The sequence below is a fragment of the Caretta caretta genome, chromosome 4, assembly GCF_965140235.1.
Source record: "Caretta caretta isolate rCarCar2 chromosome 4, rCarCar1.hap1, whole genome shotgun sequence".
Classification (NCBI taxonomy): domain Eukaryota; kingdom Metazoa; phylum Chordata; order Testudines; family Cheloniidae; genus Caretta; species Caretta caretta.
Genome location: NC_134209.1, coordinates 11,783,622 through 11,810,475, shown reverse-complemented (window position 1 = coordinate 11,810,475; position 26,854 = coordinate 11,783,622). Strand labels below are relative to the sequence as shown.

The window sequence follows — 26,854 nt, the reverse complement described above, 5'->3', positions numbered from 1 at the left end:
AACAGAGGTGTGACTGTTTACATGCTAAAATGTGAGGAGATTGGATCCAGGATGATTTCTATAGCATAAAAGCTGTCAAATCTGTTGTGTGGTAGGTTGAGAGAATCGCTTACAAAGGACTGTCTGGAAAGCAGTTCGGAGCTGTAGCTGTCTGATTTGAAAGTGCTCAGGAGGAGAATCCACATGGATGACCATCTCATTTATTTGACTAGTTCAGCTCTAATGATCATGCGGGCCCATTAGCACATATATAATGGTAGTTTGGATACTGTATATTTTCTCACTTAGAGTTGGAATTTGAAAGGACACTCTTTTAGACCTGAAATTGTCAAGTAACCCAAAGAATTACCTTATCAGGTTGGACTTACTGTAAGTCTCAATATATTTTTCTGGAATTAAAGACTTGTATTTTATATCTGATACTTGTAGAACCTTTTCTTGAAATAAGTCTTTCAGTTGTGAACAAACAAGTACACAGTCTCCAGCCTTAAAGATTGTATCTTGGTTTACAGTACAAAACGGTTCCCGAAGTAAAGTTCTGTCCCTGGGATTGTTTGGGATGAGAGTGCTGTATAGCTTTGAAGGCAGATTGGCTTTAAGGAGATCACACTCCCAACTTAAGTGGCCCCTTTAAAGACGGAAAGCAAGTGTACCTTCTGCTAATAGTGCTGTAGGGACCCAGAATAATAACTAGTTCACATCCTGCTTACCTGCTCTCTAATCATCCCCAACCCCTTTCTGTCCAGGAAGTGAGCATGTACTTGTTCAGATTGCTTATGTTTGTCTGCTGCAAGGATTGGTTGTGAGGAAAATTAGTTATTTGAGAACTAAGGTAAGATCTGCATGCCATATAACATAAAACAGTTAGGAATATAGTACTGGAAGGGACCTCCTCTGTGACAGCATGGCGCATATTAAATGGCTTAAAAATTGGTTAACAGATAGGTCTCAAAATGCAATTGTGAACAAAGGAATCATTGAGTGGTTGTGTTTCCAACAGGGTCTCACAGAGATCAGTTTTTGGCCTGGTGCTATTTTTATTAATGATCTGTAAGAAAACAAAATCATCATTGATAAAGTTTATAGATGACACTAATTGGGGGAGTGGTAAATAATGAGGAGTACAGGAGTACAGACTGAGAACAATCTGGATCATTTGGGCACATGCAAACAACATATGTTTTAATACATCAAGAAACACAGAATGCAGGCTATACTTACAAGATGGGGGACTCTATCCTGGGAAGCAGGGACTCTGGAAAATATTTGGAGGGCATGGCGGCTAATCAGATGAACATTAGCCCTTTTGGCCACAGCGTCACACTGGGAGCTCATGCGATTTTAGGATGCATAAACAGGAATCTCGAGTTGGAGTAGAGAGGCTATTATACCTGCATATTTAACACTGATGCAGCCACTGCTGGAATCCTGTGTCCAGTTCTGGTGCCCACGATTCAAGAAGGATGTTGATAAATTGGAGAGTGTTCAGAGAAGAGCCACCTGAACGATTAAAGGATTAGACAACATAACTTATAGTGTTAGAATCAAGGAGCTCAATCTATTTAGCTTAACAAAGAGAAGGTTAAGAGGTGACTTGATTACAGTCTATAAGTACCTACATTGGGAACAAATATTTAATAATGGGCTCTTCAGTCTAGCACAGAAAGGCTGAACATGATTCAGTAGCTGGAAGTTGAAGCTAGGTAAATACAGACTGCAAATAAATCATATATTTTTAACAGAGTAATTAACCATTGGAACAATTTACAAAGGATTTAGTGGATTCTCCACCAGTGGCAATTTTTAAGTCAAGATTGGATGATTTTCTAAAAGATATGGTCTAGGAATTATTTGGGGGAAGTTCTCTGGTCTGCCTTATACAGGAGGTCAGACTGGATGATCACAGTGTTCTCTTCTGGCCCTGGAATCTGTGATTCTGTTAATAGTCTTCCGTCACAGTCAACCTGGTCACATAATTTCATTCATAAACTTGATCAGTCTCCATCCTAAAACCAGCTAGGTTTCTTGCCCCCACTAGTCGTATTGGAAGTCTATTCCAGAAACTCATGCATCTGATAGATAGAAATCTGCTGTAATTTTTCAGTCTAAATTAATTAATGGTCAGTTTATACCAATTTGTTCTTATGCCAACATTGTCCCTTTGCAGAAACATCACTTCTCTCTCCCTGGTGTTTACCCCACTGATGTGTATACAGAGAGCAATCATACTCTCAGCTTTTGTTTTGCTAGGCGGAACAAGACAAGGTCTTATCCAATCCCGAGACACACAAGCTACCGTGTCTCCTCTTGTAAGATAAGCTTTCTATTCCCCTATCCTAGTAGCCTTTGTCTGCACTTGTTCCAGTTAGAATTAATCTTTCTTGAACATGGCTGACCAACACTGTACACAGCATTCCATCTGAGGTCTTCACCAGTGTTTTCTACAATGGTACTAATACTTCCCTGTTTCTACTGGAAAAACCTCACCTGGTAAATCCTTTGATTGCATTTGCCTTTTTTTGCAGCTGCATCCCATTGGTGACTCATAGTTTTCCTAATATACCCAGGTCTTGCTCCTCCTCTGTAGCTTCCAACTGATGAGCCATTCGCTTATAGCAGAAATTCTTACTAGTCCTTAAGTGCATGACCTTACACTTGGTACTGTTAAATTTCATTCCATTTCTGTTACTCCAGTGGTAGTTCTGATGACTTTGCCATTGTCCCTTTCATGTGTGCATCATTTTCATGTGCAGTGTTGAGGCTGAGGGATACAATCTAGCTGCTATGATCCTGTTATTCTGTGCTGTCAGTCACAAAGTATTGAAATTAGAGAAAGGGAGGGCCTCTGCTCTAGTTCATCCCCTTGGTCAAAATGCAGTATTATTGCCTACATAGTTTAATTTTATGCTAATCTTGCCATCTATAACCCTGGGCAGCCATAAACTCCTTAAAGGAGTTGTACCTGTTGTCAGTGGTTATGGTAATCTTGGGTTCCAAGTCAGAAATAAAACTTCGGTTGAATAAAACTGGATTTTAATTCTTCAGTGCCTGGTTTGTGTTTATGGTTTGTCTAGTCTTTTATAAAAGTCTTTTTGGTAAGTGAGCATGAAAGGGAGGGACTTAATAGCACTGGTGTGAGTCAAACCTGTTTGCAGGTGGATGTTGTGCAAACTCCCTATTCACTTTCTGTAGCTCATTGAATCATAGAAGATTAGGGTTGGAAGAGACCTCAGGAGGTCATCTAGTCCAACCCCCTGCTCAAAGCTGGACCAGCCCCCCACTAAATCATCCCAGCCAGGGCTTTGTCAAACTGGGCCTTAAAACCCTTGAAGGATGGAGATTCCACACACCTCCCTAGGGAACACAGTGAAATAGTGTTTCCTAATATCCAACCTGGACCTCCCCCACTGCAACTTGAGATCATTGCTCCTTGTTCTGTCATCTGCCACCACTGAGAACAGCCGAGCTCCATGCTCTTTGGAACCCCCCTTCAGGTAGTTGAAGGCTGCTATCAAATCCCCCCCTACCCCCACACTCTTCTGCAGACTAAATAAGCCCATTTCCCTCAGCCTCTCCTCATAAGTCATGTGCCCCAGCCCCCTCATCATTTTCATTGCCCTCCGCTGCACGCTTTTAGTCAGGAATTGAGGCAAAAACTTTGTTCTATTCTACCAAGGTAAGAATTTTGGTAAAGTCAGATGGGACTTCTGTATAGTAAGTACATCTGTGATGCATGCAGCTCACAGCATGGAAACCTTACAGTTGGAGGGTGATGGCAAGTTATCTGTGACAATGTCCAAAGAATATAGAACAGTTTGTGTTTCCTAAATTGACCAAAAAAACCCCAAAGCTGTTGGATATCTGCATTTACATTTGCCATGAACAGCCATTAGCTACAAAGGTTCTACTTAAAATCTTTTTAAAGTGCATCTTGGCTATTATTCTCTTACTTTCTCTGTGAATGTTCTGCATAAACTCCAGATGTTTAGATTAGATTATTATTTTAGATCTTGTCATACAGGTAGGTTTCCATTAGATGAGACTTTTTATTAGGTCACTTGAAGATGCCTATTCATCGTTCTGTGCTGAGCTCCTGCATTACCTAATTCCTTGTTGCCTGCTTATAAGCTCTAGATTTCTGTTTCATTAAAAGAATTAACAAGTAGCAAGATGGACTGAATTCGTGATAACTGAATTTAGGTTTCAGGCTTGCATTTTTCTCCCTGAAGAATTCTCCTCCATCTGACCTCTTTAGATGGGTTTTTGAATTATTATTATTAGATTATGTTGAGTTATTTCTCCTCTGAGGATGGCAGATGGTAATTTTCTTGCAGCTTGAACCTGCATGAAATTCTTAGGTTAGATGTAAATATATTAACCAATCATCCACTGTGTATTAGAGTTTTGCTTATTCAGTTACTTTTGTTAAAGGGTGACTTTTTTTCAAAAAGATTTAATTTATCCAAGTGAACTTTGTCAAAATATTTAATAAAGTTTTAAAGTACAGATTTTTCTGGTAATCCTGTTTCATTTTATGAGCAACATAAATTAATAACTGCATTATATAAGGAGTTAAGAAATGTAATCTGAAATAATTAATTACTTTTTAATTAGGAATATTTTAATTGATCCTTCGTTATTCTGTCTTAATAATGTGGCAAGGCAGCAGGGTTTATAAGTAAATTAGCATGTGCTGAAATTTTACTTGTTACTCTTCTTTCATATTAAGGTTTTGGGACGGGGTGGAGGCTTGCAATTATAAAGATACTTAATTTTATATTGCTGAATGATTTTTCAGATGAATGCACTGGACACACTTGGTCAAACAGCTTTGCATAGGGCTGCTTTGGCAGGTCACTTGCAAACCTGTCGCCTCCTGCTGAATTACGGCTCTGATCCCTCCATCATCTCCTTACAAGGTTTCACAGCAGCACAGATGGGAAATGAAGCAGTGCAGCAAATTCTAAGTGGTGGGTAGAAATAGACTTCATATTTTAACCTTCTCCCTTTTTTCCCCCCTCAGTTGTAATAACTTAAACGTGATTTCTCTGAGACTGATTCTTTTGGTGTTATATAAAGTTTTGTCTTCCCTCTGCTACCGCACCACACGCACAAATGTCTGCAGTTTACTTTGTGTTTGATACCTTTTATAAGGATCTGCTCTAGTTCTCCAGTTATTTTATGTAATAAAACACTGCCCAGTAGACATTTAAATGTAACCTGCTACATTGCAAAAAATCAATATTTGTTGAATGACCTGAATAACCCAAGGTGTCATAAATGTAAAGGTAAGGGAAAACACCTTTAAAAGCCTTCCTGGCCAGAGGAAAAACCCTTTCACCTGTAAAGGGTTAAGAAGGTAGGATAACCTCACTGGCACCTGACCAAAATGACCAATAAGGAGACAAGATACTTTCAAAGCTGGAGGGGGGGAGAAACAAAGTTTCTCTCTGTCTGTGTGTTGTTTTTTGCCAGGAACAGAAAAGGAATGGAGTCTTAGAACTTAGTAAGTAAGCTAGTTAGATATGCATTAGATTCTGTTTTGTTTAAATGGCTGAGAAAATAAGCTGTGCTGAATGGAATGGATATTCCTGTTTTTGTGTCTTTTTGTAACTTAAGGTTTTGCCTAGAGGGATTCTCTGTTTTGAATCTGATTACCCTGTAAGGTATTTACCATCCTGATTTTACAGAGGTGATTCTTTCACTTTTTCTTTCATTAAAATTCTTCTTTTAAGAACCTGATTGCTCTTTCATTGTTCTTAAGATCCAAGGGTTTGGGTCTGTGTTCACCTATGCAAATTGGTGAGGATTTTTTATCAAGCCTTCCCCAGGAAAGGGGGTGTAGGGTTTGCAGAGGATTTTGGAGGGAAAGACGTTTCCAAGCGGGCTCTTTCCCTGTTATATATTTGTTAGACGCTTGGTGGTGGCAGCAAGAAAGACCAAGGGCAAAAGTAAAGGAACCTTGACACAAGATAATAAGAATGGCAGAGAGCATATTTCTCATTTTACTCTTATTTATTTCTTCTGTCCCAAAGTACAGACCTGTGGATTGCTAGCTACAGCTGCCCTCTGCTCGGGATGTAATACCTACTAGAAACTGGACCCTACCTATAAAGATATTTGAGTCCCATTTCTAACATTTTTGATTTTTCTAAAGCTTTTAATATTGGTGGTGGGAAGACTCAAAATAAGAATACTTGAGTAAGTGTAGGTAGGTATATTTTGCATGTGAGAGTCATATGCTCTCCAGCTCCACCCCCATTTAACTGTCTTACAGATGATCTCTCCAGACATTAGCAGTGTCTGTTGTTACCAGAGTACATGCTGGGGCATCATACCTAGTATGAACCAGCACTCCAGAGAGCCTCTCTACAGATATGAAAGTATGGTTCCCATTAACTGTATAAATATGCTCGCTGCTTATCTTATCTGTAGTCATTTGGGGTATTCAGCACATAATTCTAAAGGATGTGTTTTTTTATCTTTGGAAGTTAGTTTTAAAGAGTTCAGAAGTGTTAAAAGAGCACAGATCAACATATTAAAATAACCATTCAGAAGAATTCCTGAAGGGGCACAAAGGTTAGATTGTTTTTTCTCAATTGCAAACAGATTATTTTTGGTTTGTATGATAAAAAATATCCAACAGGAAAAAACTTGTTTTAATATATGGAGCAGAGTAATTTAAATGATGCTTAAACTCCTAGTGCCTTTAGAAACACTAAATATTTCTTCTTATTGCTGTCTTGAGGTATAAGGCATGAGCAGAAAAATATATCAATAGTTGTAAAAGCAATCGACTCCCACTTCAGATGCTTTGATTATCCAGTAACAACTCACTGGATGTGATTTATAAAATCATAAAGTTTATATGAATTATAGAACAGCAAACATATGTGAAGAGTATCACTGTTTTCAGGTAGTTCATTAAGCACTTCCATCTTTTTGTGCATGTGCCTTTTTGCATGCCTGTATATATTACATTATTATTATTATTATTATTATTATTATTATTATTATTTGTACAAATTAAACAACACTTGGTAATGATTTTTGTATGCCGGGATTTGAAAGGAGCCAGTGAAAGCCAGTAGGAACTGGGCACCTATTTCCCTTAGTCTCCTTTGAAAATTGAAAACTTAAATGATACCATGGGCCTGTTGTTTTCTAGCAAAAAAAAAAAATCTTCAATATGAAGGGGGTACCATTTTAAAAACCAAAGCTTGTAAAGTGTGGGTACATAAAGGAGATACGTACCTATGTATACATTAGATATGTATATTCTCTCTCTCTGTGTGATTTTATATATGTGTATTAGAGAGAGAGTGAGAAAGAGAAATAAAAATTTAGGGAATAAATTTGGAGAGGGTGATTAATCATGTTTCCCTTACTGTTAAAGAGATTATCGGAATTTAATTTCAAGAAGAGGTAAGGCAAAGCTTTAAAATTAAGCATTTTGAAAAGTAAGCACTTATTTGTCTTTTCTGTGAAAACTTTAATTTCTTCTTTGAGTGCTTGTTCATGTCCATTCCAATCAGGTGTGTGCGCATGCAGCATCCGTCGGGTTGGCCTGGGCGACCCACCACCCCCTCCATTCCTTCTTACCACCAGTGACGGTGGCTGGAACTCTCGCTCAGCAAGTTCGTTCTTTATCTGGTTGTATATAATTAGTTCGTTAGTGTTATTAACATTGTTAGTGTCTTAGTATAGAGTTTGTTGGGGGTTCTCCCCAACCCCCCCGCCACTCCAGTTCCCGGAACCGTGGTATGTCGCAGTTCCCGGGTTTCAAAACCTGTGTGGAGGCCAGAGACGATGCGGCCTTTGAAAGAGCAGTACTCCAATCCGTGGATAGCTCCAACCCCAGCTCCTAAATTTGGCTTGGGAGTCACCTGATTGGAATGGACATGAACAAGCACTCGAAGAAGAAAAAGCAATTACTCACTTCCCGTAATTATTGTTCTTCAAGATCTGGTGTTCACGTCCATTCCAATACCCAGCCTCCTACCGGAGCAGCCAGCAAGAAGGAACTGAGGGGGTGGCGGGTCCCCAGGGCTCAATATTAGGCGCCATGAAGGCACGACTCCAGGGAGTGTCCAGGCTGGCCCAACGGATGCTGCTAGGGGAAAAATCTTCCAGCCAACGTACACACGCGCGCGCACACACCTGATTGGAATGGACGTGAAAAACACATCTCGAAGAGCAACAGTTACAAGAAGTGAGTAGCCATTTTTTCGGACATCATGCAACGCTGGTTTTCAGCACAGGAGGCAGTATTTTTGCACTTGGGCAAAACTCCCACCTATCTCCCTCCTCCATATACACACGCAAACCCCACGCAAAGATTGGGGCTGACGTGATACACGCAAGGGCTTTGGTGTTGTCCTCAGAACAACAAAGGGTTGTTGAGCATGTTTTGTTCTGTGTTCCAGGTAATCAGATGTCTTAGTCCTGTTTATATATAAAAATCCTATAAATATCTCTGCAGATTTATTTTATATAGGATTCGTTTGAAGAAATATTTTTAAATATTCAATTTAGCTTGATGTAAAGACTCTTATTTAGCTCCATTATTGCATTACTGAGAAGTATTGGTTAAAATTATCTTGGAGTATGCTTGATTTTTTCCCCCCCACATGTTTTACAAGCAGGGATATTTCACAGCTATGAGATCACAACCGTTCAAACAGCTTTCTGATGACCTCATGGGTGGGAGGTCTGTCTTTACTCAAACTGGTATTGAGATTTTGATTATGACCATGAAATGCAAATTTCTAATGTATGAAGGGTCATAAAATGGGCTGATTAGAAAGTTTTCTAAACGCCTGTAAAAAAAAAAAAATGCTGTTTGTTTATCTTCTCTTAAAGCGTAAGTACCTTTGTTTCTTTGCTCAGTCAGCTTCTCAAATATTCAAAGCCTTTCCTTAATCAAATCTCAATCTGGTGGAGTTTTTAATTTCCATTTCCAAATTTAATTAGATTGTATTTCTGATTTTTGTGATCCTACCTTCATTTCCCGCTTGAAGTCAGTTCCTGGGCCATATTGTGGTGTTAGAGGGCAGAAGGCCAGAGAGCAGATAAGGAAACAACAGCTGAAGAGCCAAGTCCCAGGTGGTGTTCTGTGACCCTATCAAAGCAGTAAGATACTCTCCAGTGCAGCCTCCCTACTTCAAAGCTTTGAGGAGGCTGTGGTCAGGTGAACTCCAGCAGCTGTTGGGGAGAGGAAGGGAAATGGGGTAATAGACTCTTACTAAGATCATGACTGGAGGGAGAGGGCTAGAATCTGAACCCTCTAAAAATGAATTCGGTTCATGCCGTGGTCTGCCCAGGGCTGCTGATACTAGCAGGGAGCCTACTGCATCCCCTTCCAGCAGCTTTTGGCACATCATTTACTAATGTCCATGCTGGCGGCTGCCAGTGGTGCTAGCTTCCTGGGTAGGCTCAAAAGAAAGACTTAGCCTTTCTGGACATATCAGAGGTGCTGATCCCATTCCTAGAGGGTTAAGTTTTCATGAGTTTCCTCTGCCCTTGCTCTTAGTGAGCATTTCCCCACCTTTGCAAGTGGGTTCCTAGGTTCTGCCTTTTACCTTCCCCCGTAGCTAGCGCTGTCCATTTCTCTCTCCTTTCTCCTCTACCCCCCGCCACACACACACACACTCTCTCTCTCTCTCTCTTTCATAGAGACAGAGGGGAGGCAGATTAATTTACCTTTGTGGCAGGGTCCAAGAACAGCCGCTGGGATATCTACTGCCTGTGTGCTTTGCAACCTTCTGCCTGCTCTGTCATCACAGGATGTGTCAGGAAGAGAAAACAGGGTATACAAATGAGAAATACAACCTCAGATTGAACTGGCAAATCAATTTACATGCACAGCTAGCTGGGAATTCAGATGTCCATTTGTACTAGTTGTGCGCTTCTGCAAACAGTTGATTTCACTAACTGGTTAGAAATAGCAAAGTGAGAATTGTGGACGTTTTAATGACACCAGATCACTCTGTTTGTGTACTTGCAGAAGGTGCTTGTATGGTCTGTTGGGTTAATTTTTTTAATGATAGTTAAAGTTTTATACACATTTTTAAAGCTTTCTTTTTGTCCTTCAAGAATTACCTCTGCAGACCCGCTTTCTTGTGGGCATACTCCTTGGCACTGCAAGCTCTGAACCGTCTAGAAATAGTAGCCCCTGGGGCAGTGTGCCTGTGGTTTCAGGGCATATAAGAGACCCCATCCCCAAGTGCTCTGTCCCTTTTGACCTGAAGTAGGAAATAGTCTCAGAATCACCAGTTAGGCTACATTACAGAAATAATTATTCCTCAGCTCCTTAAACTGAATGGGGGGTTAAGTAATGTGTCCTCCCACTCTGAAAAATAGTCTCCAGTAAAACGATAGGAGAAAAGAGTATAGTTGCCAGAAATGTTTGTGGCACAGATGCCACTTTCGACTCATATTTTGTTGTAAAGCTTGAAATACTGAAGAGTTTCCAATTCAGCAGGCAAAAGTGACCAGAGGACAATAAACTTTCCAGGGTCATCTGAGCTCCCACTCCTTTCCACCCAGCCTCTTCCTCTCTTCCCAACTGACTGTCTTTCTCACTCAGGTGCCTCAGTCCTGTACAGCTCTCAGTTGGAAGAAGAGGAAGCAACATCTGGTCAAGATGGGTGAGGGAGGGGTACAGTTTATGGCTGGGTTTGGAGCTAATGCCTGTAATTGTTAACTATCCATTAAAAAGGAGGAAAGATATATTTAAAATGCATCTTTTTTATTGCCTCCCCATTCCCATTCACTTTTCTTAAACCAACTCTGTAAATAGAGGCAGAGAGATTTTGTTTTTCAATTTGGTAGTTGGTGATGTTGTGACACTTGAGCCTACAAATTTACCCAGATTGTGAGCTTAACTGTAAAAAGTATGTAACAATTCATAAAATGTTACGATAACCAAAAATAGCAAATGTTGAAGGGCACAGTACAAAAGGAATGCAAAATAACTCTGTTAGTCTAAACAAAATATCTAAGTCAGTATAATTCAAAAAAATGTGTTTTGCTACCCCTCACTTTTTGGGTCCTTAAAAGAACGAAATTTTGTGGGGAAAGTACAAAAGAGTTTTTAAAAAGCACACTTGAAAGAACAGACAAAGGCTACTGAAGCAAGCTTCACTATCATGGCTGCCACTTCCTCTATTTCTTGGGACCCCAGGCCTTCCTTATCCTGATCTTCAGAAATGTCCTGACCAGACCAGGCCAGGGGGAGAGAGAGGGAGCCAGTTTACAACCCAGATACCACCTGGGATGAAAGAACTTTAACAGCAGCAGCAATAAAAACAGTTAGAGCCCATGTCAACTAACATCTTCTCTTTTTTCTAAAAATGAACAGTTATTACCATCTTTAATACCATCTAAGAGACTGTCAAACAAGGAGTTTTTTCTTTCTAAAACTCTCTCCAACTAAAGATATAGAAAACAAAAAATGTTAAAACGAGAGCCCTGTTTAATACTGTACATTTCAAAGGTTTTAACTGTTTCTCCTTCTTTTCTAGATCTTTAATAAAAGGTTAAAAAGGTTTTTAATAGTATATTTGCCATGGTGCTAAGCAGGCTGAGGTCTCTGTACACCAAACCCCAGACCTTGTTTAAAACTGTTTAATATTAGGCAGTAACTTAGTTACATTAACACCTCTGGCCCATTATTCCTTCTAAATTAATATAACTGTGTACAATTGTTACATCATCAAGAAATCCCACCTGGCCAATCAGAGTGCACCCTGGACAATGATTGCCCAAAACCAGATTCTAGAGTCCAGCTCCCTCTCCCTTTGCTGTGTTGGCTCTCCAATACTACCAGGAGTAAAAAACTGTACAATCCTATTCCAGTCTCTAAAGTCAGCAGCTCTGCACCTTATTGCCTAAGTGATTTTTGAAAATGGGACTTAAGCTGTGCTAAATTGCTTAAGCACTTTAAAAAAATTGTGCCTGTAGTCTCTTTGGTCAATTTAGAAAATGCGTGAGGCTGAGTTTGTCCGTATTATGGCATCTTAGGTATTTTGGTGTAGGGCTATGTAATTATCAAAGTTTCTTTTCTTTTCTGTAGAAAGTACACCTGTACGCACTTCTGATGTGGATTATCGACTGTTAGAAGCGTCCAAAGCAGGAGATTTGGAAACTGTGAAGGTAGGTTTGTCTAGGTGATACTTGTAGGATGGAAAGTATTACTGAGCAAGATCTTCTCTGCTAGGAGAAGGTGCAATGACCTAAAAATCAAAAGGGAATCCTACAAAAAGTGGAAAAATGGACAGATTGCTAAGGAGGAATACAAAAGAATAGCATAAGCATGTAGGGACAAAATCAGAAAGGCTAAGGCAAAAAATGAGTTACACCTGGCAAGGGACATAAAAGGCAATAAGAAGTTTGTTAAATACATTAGGAGCAAGAGAAAGATAAAGGAAAGTGTAGGTCCTCTACTTAGTGGAGAAGGAGAACTAATAATTGATGACATCAAGAAGGCTGAGGTGTTTAATGCCTGTTTTGCCTCAGGGTTCACTAAAAAGGTTAATGGTGACCAGATCGTCAACACAATTAAAATTAACAAAAAGGGGGAAGAAACACCAGCCAAAAATGGGGAAAGAACAGGTTAAAGAATATTTAGATAGGTTAAATATATTCAACTCTACAAGGCCTGATGAAATTCATTCTAGGGTACTTAAGGGACTAGCTGAAGCAACCTTGGAACCATTAGCAATTATCTGTGAGAGCTCTTGGAGGATGGAAGAAGTCTCAGAGGGCTGGAGAAAGGTTCTATTGTTTACCCATCTTCAAAAAGGGGAACAAAGAGGAGCTGAGGAATTATAAATCAGTCAGTCTTACTTTGATACCTAGAAAAATACTGGAACATTTGTAAAAAGAAAAGGAGTACTTGGGGCACCTTAGAGACTAACAAATTTATTAGAACATAAGCTTTCGTGAGCTACAGCAAGCTCTAATAAATTTGTTAGTCTCTAAGGTGCCACAAGTACTCCTTTTCTTTTTACGGATACAGACTAACACGACTGCTACTCTGAAACCTGTCATGGAACATTTGTGAACACCTAGAGGATAATTGGATTATAAGAAATAGCCAGCATGGATTTGTCAAGAACAAATCTTGCCAAAACAACCTAATTTCCTTCTTTGACAGGGTAACCGGCCTAGTAGATGGGGGGAAGCAATAGATGGGATATGTATCTTGATTTTAGTAAGGCTTTTGACTCAGACCATTTGAAATTTTTATAAGTAAATTAGGGAAATGCGATCTAGATGAAGTTACTATAAAATTGGTGCAAAACTGGTTGAATGACCGTATTCAAAGAGTAGTTATCAATTGTTTGCTTTCCAACTGGGAGGATGTATATAGTGGAGTCCTGCAGGGATCAGTCCTGGGTCTGGTATTATTCAATATTTTCATTAATGACTTGGATAGTGGAGTAGAGAGTATGCTTACAAAATCTGCAGATGACATGAAGCTGGGTTTTGAGCATTTTGGAGAATAGGATTATAATTCAAAATGACACTAACAATTGGCTAATTCGTCTGAATTCAGTAAGATGAAATTCAATAAAGATAAGTTCTTTGCAGTACTTCATGTACGAAGAAAAAATGAAAGGCACAACTAGAAAATGGGGAATAACTGGCTAGGTGGTAGTATTCCTAAAAAGGATCTGTGATCTACAAACTGAATACGAATCAACAATCTGGTGCACGGGAAGTAATTGTCCCACTCTGCTCAGCACTGTTCAGGCCTCAGCTGGAGTACTGTGTCCTATTCTGGGCACCACACTTCAGGAAAGATGTGGAGCAGTTGGAGAGAATCCAGAGGAAAGCAGCAACAACGACCAAAGGTTTAGAAAACCTGACCTAGGAGGAAAAGTTTAAAAAAAAAAAAAAAGAAGGGAAGGGGGGGCTGTCTTGAGAAAAGAATCTTTAAATGTGTTAATGGCTGTTATAAAGAGGACTGTGATCGGTAGTTCTCTATGTTCACTGAAGGTAGAACAAGAAGTAATGGGCTTAATCTGCAGCGAGAGAGATTTAGGTTAGATATTAGGAAATTTTTCTAACTATAAGGATAATGAAGCTCTGGAATAAGCTCCCAAGAGAGGTTGTAGAATCCCCATCATTAGAGATTTTTAAGAACAGGTTGGACAAACACCTGTCAGGGATAGTGTAGGAATACTGGGTTCTGCCTCAGCTTACGGGGCTGGACTGGATGACTTCTCAAGGTCCCTTCCAGCACTACATTTCAATGATTCTGTGATCTTGGTTCTGTCACTGGTTTCATTTAAATGTTCAGAAATGTTGTTTTTCCTTGTTCCTGTGGAATGACCCCACTCTCCCATGCTTGGGCACTTGTGCACATGAGAGTTCAGGCACACACTCAATAATGTGATCATTATACGGTGTTTTCCCTACCTAACCACTGTTTCTTCCATTAACTGTGGAATGCAAAGGGTCCGTGAGCAAGTATTCATTAATGCCAGTGCCTGTAAGTGTGGTGACCGTACATAATTTGTTTTAGATAAAAGAACAGCCACAAAAGTCAGATCTGGCACATGGTACGTACCATAATTATGGTTTAAATAGAATTTCTCTTTTCAGTGTTCTCCACCAATCCAGACATTTGGAATTATAGTTCCTCCCAGCCATCTGATGGAGACAAAGCACACATGCTTTTGAGAATGTCACATATAAGGGTCCAGATATCCCTTAGCCATTAGTAGATTGAGCACACTGTGTCCCCCTAGCAGGCTGCCAGAGGAGAGAGAGAAGTAGGTCCTTGAGATCTAAAGGAAGCCACATGGCACACTTTGGTCTGTGGCTGCCATAGTAGCACATATGAGTCACTGAAAGCCAGTGAGCCTTAGCCCCTCGTGCAGGGCTGATGAGAAGGGGAGAAGAGGAGACAATTATACTGAGGCCCCAAGCTCAAGGGGGCCCTAAAATGTCTTTAACAAGGGTGAAATGGGAGTGAAATTGGAGGGGAGGGGTCCCAGAAAACATGATGAACAGGGGCCCCAATTTTTTCTCGATGGGCTTGCCCATGTGTAACAGGGAAACCCCCACACCTTTGCTAGCATATCCAGACCCTAGCAAGAGAATGAGGCCCCAGTCCAGGGCTGGGCTCCAATTCTGCTAGCATTGCCAGACCCTCCTCCTGCATGAAGTGCCAGGGCAGCTTGGACTTGAGAGGGGTGAACAGGGCCAAGTATCCCCTCAGAAAGCCCCGAAGAGGTAGGAGGCGCCACACCAACTCTTTAGGGCAGGAAGGGATTCAGGAGCCCCACAACAGGATGACTGCTCCTTGGACCCCAGTATCTGCAGCTCCCAGGATAAAGAAAAGGAGTAGAAAACGGACAGACCAAACTCTGCCCCTTCCTTGGGCAGGTGCAGCACTTGCCTTGAGGAGGGACACTGGTCCTAGGAAAGCCCCCTGTAGCTTTCATAGTCATGTCTTGGTTTGAGCTGCAAATTGAACTTTCTTGGACCTTGAGCACCTTCCACCATACCCATGCCAGCTGATGAGCAGGTCTAGCACCAGTCTTCTTCCTGCAGAAGATTTGCTCTCCACCATGGAGCAGGGAGTGTACCGGCAGCTGCAGCCCCGGGAATCAGCTTCCCACACACACACCATTGCCAAGCAGACTGGGGGCAGAGAGGAGAAGCTGCTCCAGCTGTTCTTAACAACACTTTAGTCCTCATAGAAAATGCGGGATGGGAGCATCTTGCTGGTGTGTAGCTCTGCCTGCAGATGCTCACCAAACCTCGTCAGATCAGAATTCCAGCTCCCACAGGGGCAGGTAGGAGATTAAGGACAAAGAGCAGCCACCATTCTGGGTTACCCCTGAGAGGTGAAAGGGATGAGCTAAGGAAAGAAAGCAATGTGCTCTTCCCTCTCCATGCCCCCAACTGACTGTGCCCAGCTTGGCTCCACGTGGGCGGAGACGCTGAAGAAGAGAAACCTCTACAGCTGTCACTTGGAACAGGACCACACCTCCAGCTGCCTCCTCCTATTCCTCCTCGTAGGGCTCCCCTGCTGTTCAGTCCGGACTTCACGAAGATTTGGGGCTCTGCCTTCTGGTCTTTAAAGAGCAAGCCAGGACAGAGACAACAGGAAGAGTGCAGCCCCCATCCATTCCATTGCAGAGAAGAAATAGCTGAGTCCTGGTCACAGAATACCACTCAAGATGTCAGTCCAGTCAGACACCACTCAAGTCTGCAAGGCCTAGCTGAGGAGGAGGTCGAGCAGTGAGAAATAGGCTTCCCCAATCTTAAGAGAAGGCTGAACCCCTTACAGAGGGGACCAGCCAGTAGCGTAGCTGGGGGGAGCGGGGCAGCGGCCGCTCTCCCACCGAGCAGAAGTGGGGCCTTTTTAATTTTTACTCGCGCGGCGGGTCAGGCGGTGCTCCGGGTCTTCAGCGGCACCCGCTTGTATTCATCCGACCGCACTTCGGGTCTTCCGCGTCGGGTCCTTCACTCGCTCCGGGTCTTCGGCGGCATTTTGGCGGCGGGGGGTCCAAGTGAAGGAGCTGACGCCGAAGTGCCACCAAAGACCCGGAGCGCCACCGAGTGAGTACAAGCGGGTGGCGCCTTTTTTTATCTCCACTCCCCCTGTTTTCTCCACCTGGGTACGCCACTGGGACCAGCCAACATTGTTAGAGGTTGGCATGTACTTGGGAGGTATTTGCTGGGGCCAGGGAACTTTTATCCTCCTCTTACAGGGCTCTACCTCTATGTTGGAGTAGAGACTAGGGCACCCTAGACAGAAAACCAGCCCAACAAGGCTCTTTGACCTCTGGGTGTCAGACATGGAGGTGCTCCTTTAGAGCCTGAGGGATGGGTGCTGCCATGTCAGAGGTGGAAAGAGAACAGCAATCCCTCTGGAAAGAGAAGTAGCTCTCAAAGATCTTCTTGACAAATGAGGTATGCCTGACAAGGTCCTTCATAGTTACTATAGCTTCAGTACATGCGACATGCACCTCCCATGGGGCAGTGAGGTGCCTACTGAAGCTTGGAAGGTTTCCAGAGGCCAGAAATGAGAGCTCTGAGCAGGCCAACACTCTCCCAGTTATGCACTCGAATATGTTGTCCATGTATTACACCATACAGGATATAATCCTATCAATGGGAGCCTTAGCAGAGGGCCAGAGACCCCTGCAGCTAAAACAGTGGGTAGCATATTCTACCTCCAACACCAGGCTAGAAGCCATACCCTTTTTCAAGGCAGACTTTTTTCAGGAAGAAGTTGGAGAAGATCCACTAGCTCTTAGTGTCTTCAGAGAATTGAGGTCCAAGAGATTCCCAGCAGGTCCCCAGAATTTCAGATCAGTAGGCACGTATCCAGGGAGACGAGGACCTACTAGCTAGTCCAATAAAAAAGGCAGACTAACAAAAGGATTAGCTTTTTATGTTACCAAAGAAGAGGTAACAGACTGCAGGGATCCCTTTCAGGCTTTAAATCGTTTGTCTGACGGTACAAGGGCCTGAGCGCAGAGTCCCAATGTCACAGGAAGGCTGAGGGATTTCTTCCACATATGGGTCCCACCATGGGTCATGGACATGATAATAGACCAGTATGCCTAGTTAAGGGCAAAGTGAGATGATCAAGGGACTTTGTCGTTCTGTTGCCCTATAGCAATGTCAGTTACAGATACAGGCCAATCAGCTGGTCTGGGGAGAAGAGGGGGACACAAGGATCTACTTAATTGTCTCCAAAATAGTGGAGGAGTCTTTGTCCAGTTTTGGACTTGAAAAGAGTCACCTCCTTCCTCGGGATTCAGGATGGAGTCACTAATGCCTGTTGTTCAAACTGAACCATCTCCAGGATATGCCAGTCCTTGAGTCTCACCAGAAGTGTCTTAGATTCATGGAAACAGGAGCAAATCGAACAGATATCCTGGAAACCCCACCACCCCCCACTGTTCCTCAGACATTCTTGTCAACTGCTGGAAATGGCTCACTTTGATTATCACTACAAAAGGTTCCCCCCCCCCCCCCCCTCCGTTCTCCTGCTGGTAATAGCTCACCTTAAGTGATCACTCTGGTTACAGTGTGTATGGTTACACCCATTGTTTCATGTTCTCTATGTATATAAATCTCCCCACTGTATTTTCCACTGAATGCATCTGATGAAGTGAGCTATAGCTCACAAAAGCTTATGCTCAAATAAATTTGTTAGTCTCTAAGGTGCCACAAGTATTCCTTTTCTTTTGCAAATACAGACTAATACGGCTGCTACTCTGAAACCTGGAAATACTCTGGACCTTGGATTTATTGTATATTTAACCCCTTCTCCCATCCGTGATAGTCAGGGTACTACAGAAGTTTGCCAGATCTAGGGGAGCTTTTTGTAGCTCCAGTATGCTGGAGGGGGGATAGCTCAGTGCTTTGAGCATTGGCCTGCTAACCCCAGGGTTGTGAGTTTAATCCTTGAGGGGGGCCATTTTGGGATCTGGGGCAAAAATTGGAGATTGGTCCTGCTTTGAGCAGGGGAATGGACTAGATGACCTCCTGAGATCCCTTCCAACCCTGATATTCTATGATCTAAGAAGGCAGTGGTACCTGGAAATGGTGATGTCTGTGTCCCCACCCTCTCTCCAGCTCTTGTTAATTCTGTACCCAGGGATATTGTCCAGTAGTTCATGATGGCCCAGCACAGTTTGCAATCTCAATTGAGGCCACAGTGCCAGTCATCCTGGATATCTTGCAAGCTTGTGTAACTTTGAGCTTGAGCGTCAGGTACATTCGAGTTCAGGCCATGATAGTCACAGTGTTCAGAGGCTCAGTTGGTGTAGTCTCAGTTGGCTATCACCCCAAAGTTTCCAGGTTTCTGAGGGCAGTGGATAAACTGAGAGTGGTAGTTCATTATCCGAAGCCTGCATGGGGCTTGAATCTGGTGTTAAGTGTTTCCATGGCTCTCCCTTTGGATCATCTGAGAAGCATTTCTCTGTGACTACTATCCTTAAATCCTGTTAGTAATAACATTATGTTCAGCAAGAAGATAAGGGAGCATAATCCCTTTCCTGCAAACAGCTGTATATAATTTTTCTTGGACAAAGTCATGCTAAAGACTTGGCCAGAACTCAGGCCCCAGACATTGTCTGTCTTTCACCTAAACAGAGAATTTGCCCTACCTACGTTTGGTCCCAATCCTGAGATGGCTACATTACTCGAGCCCTGCAGATTTGTGTGGATGGGACAACAGAGTTCAGGCAGACTCAGAGCTTTTCATCATGAACCAGGGTTTAAAAGTCAATTGCTATTCAGATCTGCTATCTCTGGATGCATCAGAGAGACTATACAGCAGGAAAGAAAGTACACCTGTAAAGTTCATCCTATCTGACAAGAAGGATTTGCAAGGTTACTTCCCACATCTTTGTCAAACTTATGGAATAAGCTTGCAGATGTGCCCTTTGTCAAAAGGTGTTGCAGGCAGTTGTCTAATGATGATCACACCTGTAATAAAATGATTAACTTCACTGTGGAGGTCTGAAGCATCTTCACTGCCGTAGAAAAGAGAAGGGGAAGGCTTCCTTATCTGTTTTCTTTTTTGAGCTCTTCTATACCAGTTCCTATAAAATGCTGGTGCCTGTCTCATGCCTGAGAATGTCAATGCAGAGTCCCTGATATGGTCCAATTGCTACAGTTAGTACAGTTATTTAATGGTTTTTGAATAGCATCAGTCTAAATTTTTCTTTAATACTGCTTTCGAAGTATTCAACTGAAGGCTGACCGATGACAGACCTTGATAGCTGAGTGTATGGCATCCTCAAAAGTCTCAGTGTTATCCTTTAAATGACGGTGCACATATACATTGCATTATACGTGTATGCTCCCAATGCAGTCAAGTTGGAGATTTTTGCCAGCAGTATCACTACACGACACATCTGCCCCTGCTCTCCTTGTGCTCTCAGGCAAGGACATAAAAGGGGCGTCCCGCTGCCCTCCTGTCAGGTCCTTCTCGCTGCCTGTGGCAAGAGTTGGAGCTCCCTAAAGCCTTAGCTTTGGTCAGCAAGCTTTAGAAACTTTGTCCATAGTTGTTATAGTTATACTGTAAGTGTATTTTAGTGTGTAGCATATATTAAAGTACTGAATAGTGTAGTATAGTTATGTAGATATAGTTCTATTAGTACCTGGAGTACTATGTACTATTAGTACTATGACAAAATCTCCAGGTTTTAGATAGTGTGCCACTTGCAGGGCCATTATCCCTTTCACAGATGGGCACAAAAGTTGTCTGATTTGTTTGAATGAGGGGCATGTGGGGGTCAAATGCTTTATTTGTACCTCCTTTCCCACCTGAACTAAGAAGCAGAGAGAGACTGTTGCTTGCAGGTTCACCTCACGAAAGAAGGCAATGTGACCTGTGTCTGAGCCATCTCCCAGTTGTGATCCTGGGGCCTCTGGATTGACTCAGAGTGCTCCAGCTTCTTCTGAGTCCAAAGATAAGTCTGGAAGCAAACATCATGCTTCCCCATTTCTGTCTGGGTCAAAGAGTTCTAAATGTTCATTATCTCGCAAGACCTCTAAATCTAGGTCTTCTCCCAGAAATGCATCTAGTAAGTCCTCCAGCACCCCCCGGAAAAGGGGAGTACAGAGTGTGGCACAGCCAGAGGGCTGTGTTCTGAAGAGAATGCCGTGATCCTTGGAGCGACACGGGTCCAGGAGCAGAAATGATGGTGGGTGAGAGATCACCAACAGTCAGCGTACCGACCTGTGGAACTGATCCGCAAGACAACCAGCAGGAGGCGTTAGCGTGGTGAGTCCCACCCCATCACAGAGTCTAAGTTATTTTCTGAAAAAACAGATACCATGCACATGGTTCAGTGGTAACAGCCGACACATTAGTTGTTTGGACATTCCAGTTTTCCCTTTCCTGGACAATTGGCCAGTGCAGGCAGCAGCATTAGATGAGTGTTATCATCATCATCGCTTGTCTAGGCTTGTCTCAGAGAATCTTTCACAGGATTTCTGACTATATCAGACTCTGCTACCAGCTTACTAAAGTCTCTCCTCCGTCGAGAATAACAGCTCACTCCACCAGAGCTCAGCTTTCCTGGGCAATGTTCCAATAGCTGATATATGCCAGGCAGCAACATGGTTGTCTGTTCCTCTTCTACTCATTATGCCATTGCACAAGCTCTCTCTATGATGCCAGCTTTGGCAAGTCAGTGCTACAGTCTCCATTTTGGTGATCCAGAGTCCCTCCACCTGAAAAGGAACTGCTGATGAGTCACCTACATTGGAATGTATGGGAGCACAGTCAATCGAAGGAAGAAAGAAACAGTTACTTACCTTGTAACAACTGTTCTTCAAGACCTGTTGTGCACATACACATTCCACGACCCTCCCACCTTTCCTGGTGGTTCGGTCATTGCTCACAGTGGTGTTACGGAGCGGAGAGGGAGATGGTGGAAATGCCTCTCGTATGCCTTCACCTGGGAGCAAGAGGAGAACACCCATACTGCTGGCAAAAGTCTCTGACTCGAGTGCACTGGGCACACATATGCCTACAGTGAATGTGTAGGTACACAACACATCTCTAAGAACAACAGTTACTGTAAGGTAAGTGACCATTTTTTCTGTCTCTGTCTGTTGATTGGAGAAACTATAACCCCCAAGTGTCTGGACTGATACAGAAGATCTCAAAAAAAGAACATTAACAGGTAAAGAAAATTTCCCCTTGCATTACCACTGCCCCTCTATCTCACCTTCTCCCATACACCCTCAGCTTATCGTAGCTTTGGCAAACATAAGTGTGGTTGAAATATTGCACTGTTGGTTTCAGACACAAGGTGTCATAGAAAAATTGAGCAAAATTGGTTCGGCCTTGTATGTTGTCTGGTTTGGGTATATGTGTTACACATACATACAAACACTTCTCACACTGTGTGTTCCAATCAAAAATGTTGTGTGAACCAGCTCAATAGCTGAACTGACTTTATTCAAGCTTGATTTGTTCTGTATATTGCTCTGAGATCTATAGAACAAACAAAGTCTGAAAAAATGGGTTCATTGGTACTTAAGTTAAAAATTGAAAAGTTTTTTCATACGTGTGTAGAATTTGTGGCAGGGAAGAGTCAGTTCAGCCTAAGGCTTATAATGTTTGAGATGAATATGCACAATAGACTTTGCCAGTAGAATTTGTGCTGCGGAGGTTGGCCAGACAGAAGTCTCAGTCCCAGTACTGTGGGGGTTTCCCTATGCTTCAGAATAGACTAGAACATTGCGTGGTTATAGTTGGTAAATGTTTACTCTTTAATGGTGACTACTGTAGATCTAAGGCAGGTTTGGATGTTAGGGCCACTGTGAATTCTTTTAGCTTGATCTAAACTTGCAAGAGTTTTTAAAGCCTACCAGACCTTACAAAGATTTCACCATTTCCCAGACTACCTTGTGTCTGAAGAGGGAGACAGAGGGGTAATGGTGCCTCCCCATTCAAAGCAAGCGACCTAGACAAAGGAGCACATGGCTAAGATAAGAGTTCTTACCTCTGCCACTAAGTGGCCTTAACTTTTCATTTTTATGTAGCACTTTAAAAGTATTGTTTAGCTAGATCTCGCAACATTCTGTAAGAAAATAGCATCTTATTAGATGGGCTAATAGATGGGTTAACAAAAGTAGAAAGGTTGTGATTTCTTCAAGATCATACAGTAAATTGGGATAAGAGCCAGGATTAGAGCGTAGCTCTCCTGACTCCCCATTCCACTAGATGCCATTGTTTAATCCACTATACCACAGACCTCCCTAAACAAGCCACTAACATGTCTTTCTGATTCCCCATCTGCAAAATGGGAATAATACCTGCTTGCCTCATCTCTTGACCCAACTAGACGGGGATTCTGTTTACCAGTATTCTAACTTGTGGATTTGGAGAGGTGAACTCAAAATATACTGCCTTAAAATAGGGGGAAAGTTGTCAAATCGAAGCCATGAACAATTAGGAAGTGCCCATGTTCAAGTTTATGAAACGTCCCACTATCAGAAAAGAATACTTTTTACTTTAATTAAGGGGGAAGAAATGAGTTGAAAACATAAACAAGTTTCTAACTGCGATCAAGTTCTGTAGTAAACGTTTTGTTTCCTCTTTGATCTCAACAGCAGCTTTGCAGTCCTCAGAATGTGAATTGCAGAGATTTGGAGGGACGTCATTCAACCCCGCTGCACTTTGCTGCAGGTTATAACCGTGTATCTGTAGTAGAGTATCTGCTGCACCATGGGGCAGATGTGCACGCCAAAGACAAAGGGTAACTTTTCACTATTATTTCTTATTAACCAGTGCTCCTCACATTCATTGTGGGAGAGAGTTAATAGTCTTCTCAGCAATGTTTAGCTTTCTGATAGTACTGGTATCAAAATATTAAACAATAGTATTATAGTTGGGATAACTTCACTTCTTTAATCTCTGCAGTTTTTTTCTCCTCTGTTCTCTGTTTTGTTTTTGTTTTTTCTGCTTAATAGCAGTTTATCAAATATTTTGGAAGGTCTAAAATTAGCTTTTTACTTGTATGATGTGAAATAGCCAGGGTGAACGCTGTACATTTTTCTCTTCTTCATAGATGGTTTATATTAATACAGAAAGTTAACTTTTAAAAAGTTAACTATTGTTCTCTCTAACTATTACAACATGTTTTCCCCCTTTTAAATCAAACTATCAGGAAAGGCTAGAAATACTATACAACCTCTTTATTATTTCTAGACTTTCCAGGCACTTTGATTTAAAAGGGGGAAAACATGTCACAGTAGTTAGAGAAACCAATAGTCAACTTTTAAAAAGTTGTTTTTCTGTATTAATATAAACCATCTATGAAGAAGAGAAAAATGAACAGAGTTTCAAGGTTAGGTTCAGATTCTAAATGTCTTGAAGTTTTAAGCTCCTTTCAAATGGAATTGAGTACAGTTTTTTCCCCTCAATATTACACATGCATGGCTTACTAATGCCCAAACTTCACGTGGCAAATGGGATTTTAGCCACCCACTTTTGGAAATTTACACCCAAGTGTCCAAAGTCGACATTACAGCAGTGATTCTTGCAACATATGGCTATTGTTAGCAATATTGATATGGCCTGTTTATAGAAATTATTAATAATGACAATTGGTCGAACATCATCAGTTAGAAATATCATTGGCAGGAGCTGAAGAAAAGCTGTTTTCATTCGCTGCCTGGAAAAGGGATGTTCATTTCATATGTACCTCAATAGAAGGGCATGTAAAGCTGTGAAACTGGGGCTACTAAAAGATGCTAATAGTCTTTTTTTTCTCTCTGAGGCTGTTTTATCCACGGGAGCTTTGTAAACTTGTATTTGAATTCGACTTTCTGTGACAATTAAAACTTTCTTTCTCTTTGATTAGCGGCTTAGTACCCTTGCATAATGCCTGTTCATATGGACACTATGAGGTGGCCGAGCTGTTGGTGAGGCATGGGGCCTCTGTCAATGTGGCAGACCTGTGGAAATTTACCCCGTTGCATGAAGCAGCAGCAAAAGGAAAATATGAAATCTGCAAGCTGCTTTTAAAAGTAAGTCATTTCCAATTACCAAATGTATTTTTAAAGGTGTGTTCTGTTACATTTAAGATCTGAAACAAAGATCATTTTATTATTTTTCAGTGAATTAATTTGAATCCATTTTCATCTTAAATTTTACTGTGATATCTGGCGCTTTCTATATTGAATGTGAAGTCATTTGAAGTGCCTTTCAGAACATGTTCACTTTTATTAAAATTCATCAGTACAGATGATTTTTCAAGACAATGTTTTAATTTATTCTAAAATATTCCTCTAATACATTCAATAACGTCAGTTAAATAACATTTACTTCATACAAACTGAAACAAATGGAATTAGTTTAAGGATACAAAAAAATGAACTTTTACTTGTGGAATAGTTGCTACAATTGAATAAACTTTCATTGGTATTTGTGCAAGTGTACAGAATACAGCAATAATTAAATGTGGTCTTTAGAAAATATCTTATGTATGAGAAAATCCTCAGAGGAAATGTAAATTAAGACAGTTTGGAAGAAGCACGATAATCAGCAGGAGTGCTCAAGCTAACAGCCCCTGCTTTAAACAAAAACCCTTAATGAGAATGTTTAAAATAAGCTTGACAAAATTGCAAGAAATTATTAGGAAAATTAACCCCACACATTGTTTTCATCATAGGCGTTTATATACTTTTTTTAAAAGGTAGGCAGTTGTCAGGCTCTCTCCACCCCTTTTTACATGGTTGCTGCTTAGCCAAGCTATTCCTACTCAATCTTGGTAATTTTTCTGAGGACTTTTTCACTTTGATGGAGGACCACCACAGCAATTTAAAATCCTGCTGCAGTAGAACCCACAAGCTCTCCCTCACAGAGGTCCCAGGGCTGTGCTTGATGAGGGCCCCTAAAGCGACATCTGATTACAGAAGTTATCTCAAACTCTCAAATGCAGTTTTCTTTTATCAGCACTGGAGTGCTCTGCAGCCCAGGCTCGTTCCAGTGGGGAGTTAGCCGTTCTTGCACTCAACCTCAAAGGATCCTCAACAAAAGTCAGTTCCTTAATAGACACATTACAGAAAACTTAGAAGCACTCCCTAAGGTCCCTAGGAGGTTGAGGTTATATAATACCTGTTGTAAATCAGACTTCTGCATCCAAGAGCTAAAAGGCTCCAGTGACACACCCTTAAAATTGGCACTGTTGGTCTTTAAATCTGTTGGTCCTGGGTACATTTGAGACGATTTCCTTGAGCCTTGTACTGGTTGGTATTTGTGCTCCTAGCCCGCTGGTTACGAAGGGTTTCTGCTGCTCTGACCGGCAATAATGCCTTTGTTTTGGTGTGCGCTGGGATGCGGAATGTGCACCCTCCTGAAATCTCCCTTACTTTGTTCCGCTTGAATTTAAAAATATTAAAAATAAAGTTGTTTTTTCAAATGTATTTTTGGGAGGTATGCTGTTGGCCTTATCTCATGTGACCTTCTCTTCCATTACCTTGCTTTGAACTGCATCCTCTCTTTTGCTTCTCTGTGCTTGTAGGTGAAGAGGGCTGTCTTTGTGTTCCTTAATTTTTGTCTGTTTCTCATTAACATTCTCCCTGTCTGTTTCTGTATGGCCCTATCAGCATATATCTGAGCCCATGGATGTGTGTTTTGTTGTCCTCCAGAAGGAGAAAAGTTCCACTTTGAAACCTTTCACATTAGGGATCTAGAGCTGTAATTTTCAGAAGACTGCAATAGACATTTTAAACAATGTGCCACAGAGAACACTTTCTCCGAAAGCTGCTTGGATGCATTAGAGCCAGTCTTTGCCCGCTTCTTCCATTCACATCCTTACTCTATACTGCTGTCTAATAGACACAGCCTTGGAAGCAGGAGAGTGGTAAGCTCCCCCCCTCCCTACCCCCCCCCTCCCCAAATTGCCCACCTTAGCTAACAGCAGGGCTGTTTTGCTAGTGCTAACAACTGTTAGACTGCTCTGAACATTGCTATACAACACAGTGGGTAACATGCTGGCAGTTGCCAGCACCTTGTCTGTTGCAACTCTCCCACTGTTATGACACCACAGGAACTGCACCATTGTTAGCAATGGTGGGAAAGTTAAGGGGAGCTAACCTTTGGTAAAAACGTTCCCTTATGTAGATTCACATTTCTCTCCTGAATCTCGGCTTTGCTACATTATTGCCATTAACAATGGTGCAACTCACTAAGTTGTAGTGATGCAATGCGTCCCTGTGGGCCATCCTCTTCTGAGTGCTCCATTGCACTGCATCAACATTCAGCACTCCTCCATCTCTTCCAGGACCAGCACGCTGGGTACCTATTCCACAGGGCCCAGATGTAGAGGTTTGTGGGAATAGTAATCCC

The 26,854-nt window shown here is 41.9% G+C and overlaps 1 protein-coding gene across 1 annotated transcript in view; it reads left to right on the top strand.

Moving 5' to 3' along the window:
• TNKS (tankyrase) overlaps positions 1-26,854 on the top strand; it is a 278,284-nt gene that overhangs the window by 210,028 nt on the left and 41,402 nt on the right. The window contains exons 12-15 of the mRNA XM_048846834.2: positions 4,799-4,970; positions 12,077-12,156; positions 23,113-23,258; positions 24,366-24,531. Coding sequence (XP_048702791.2) covers positions 4,799-4,970; positions 12,077-12,156; positions 23,113-23,258; positions 24,366-24,531 — 564 coding nt within the window. The remainder of the gene's footprint in view (positions 1-4,798; positions 4,971-12,076; positions 12,157-23,112; positions 23,259-24,365; positions 24,532-26,854) is intronic.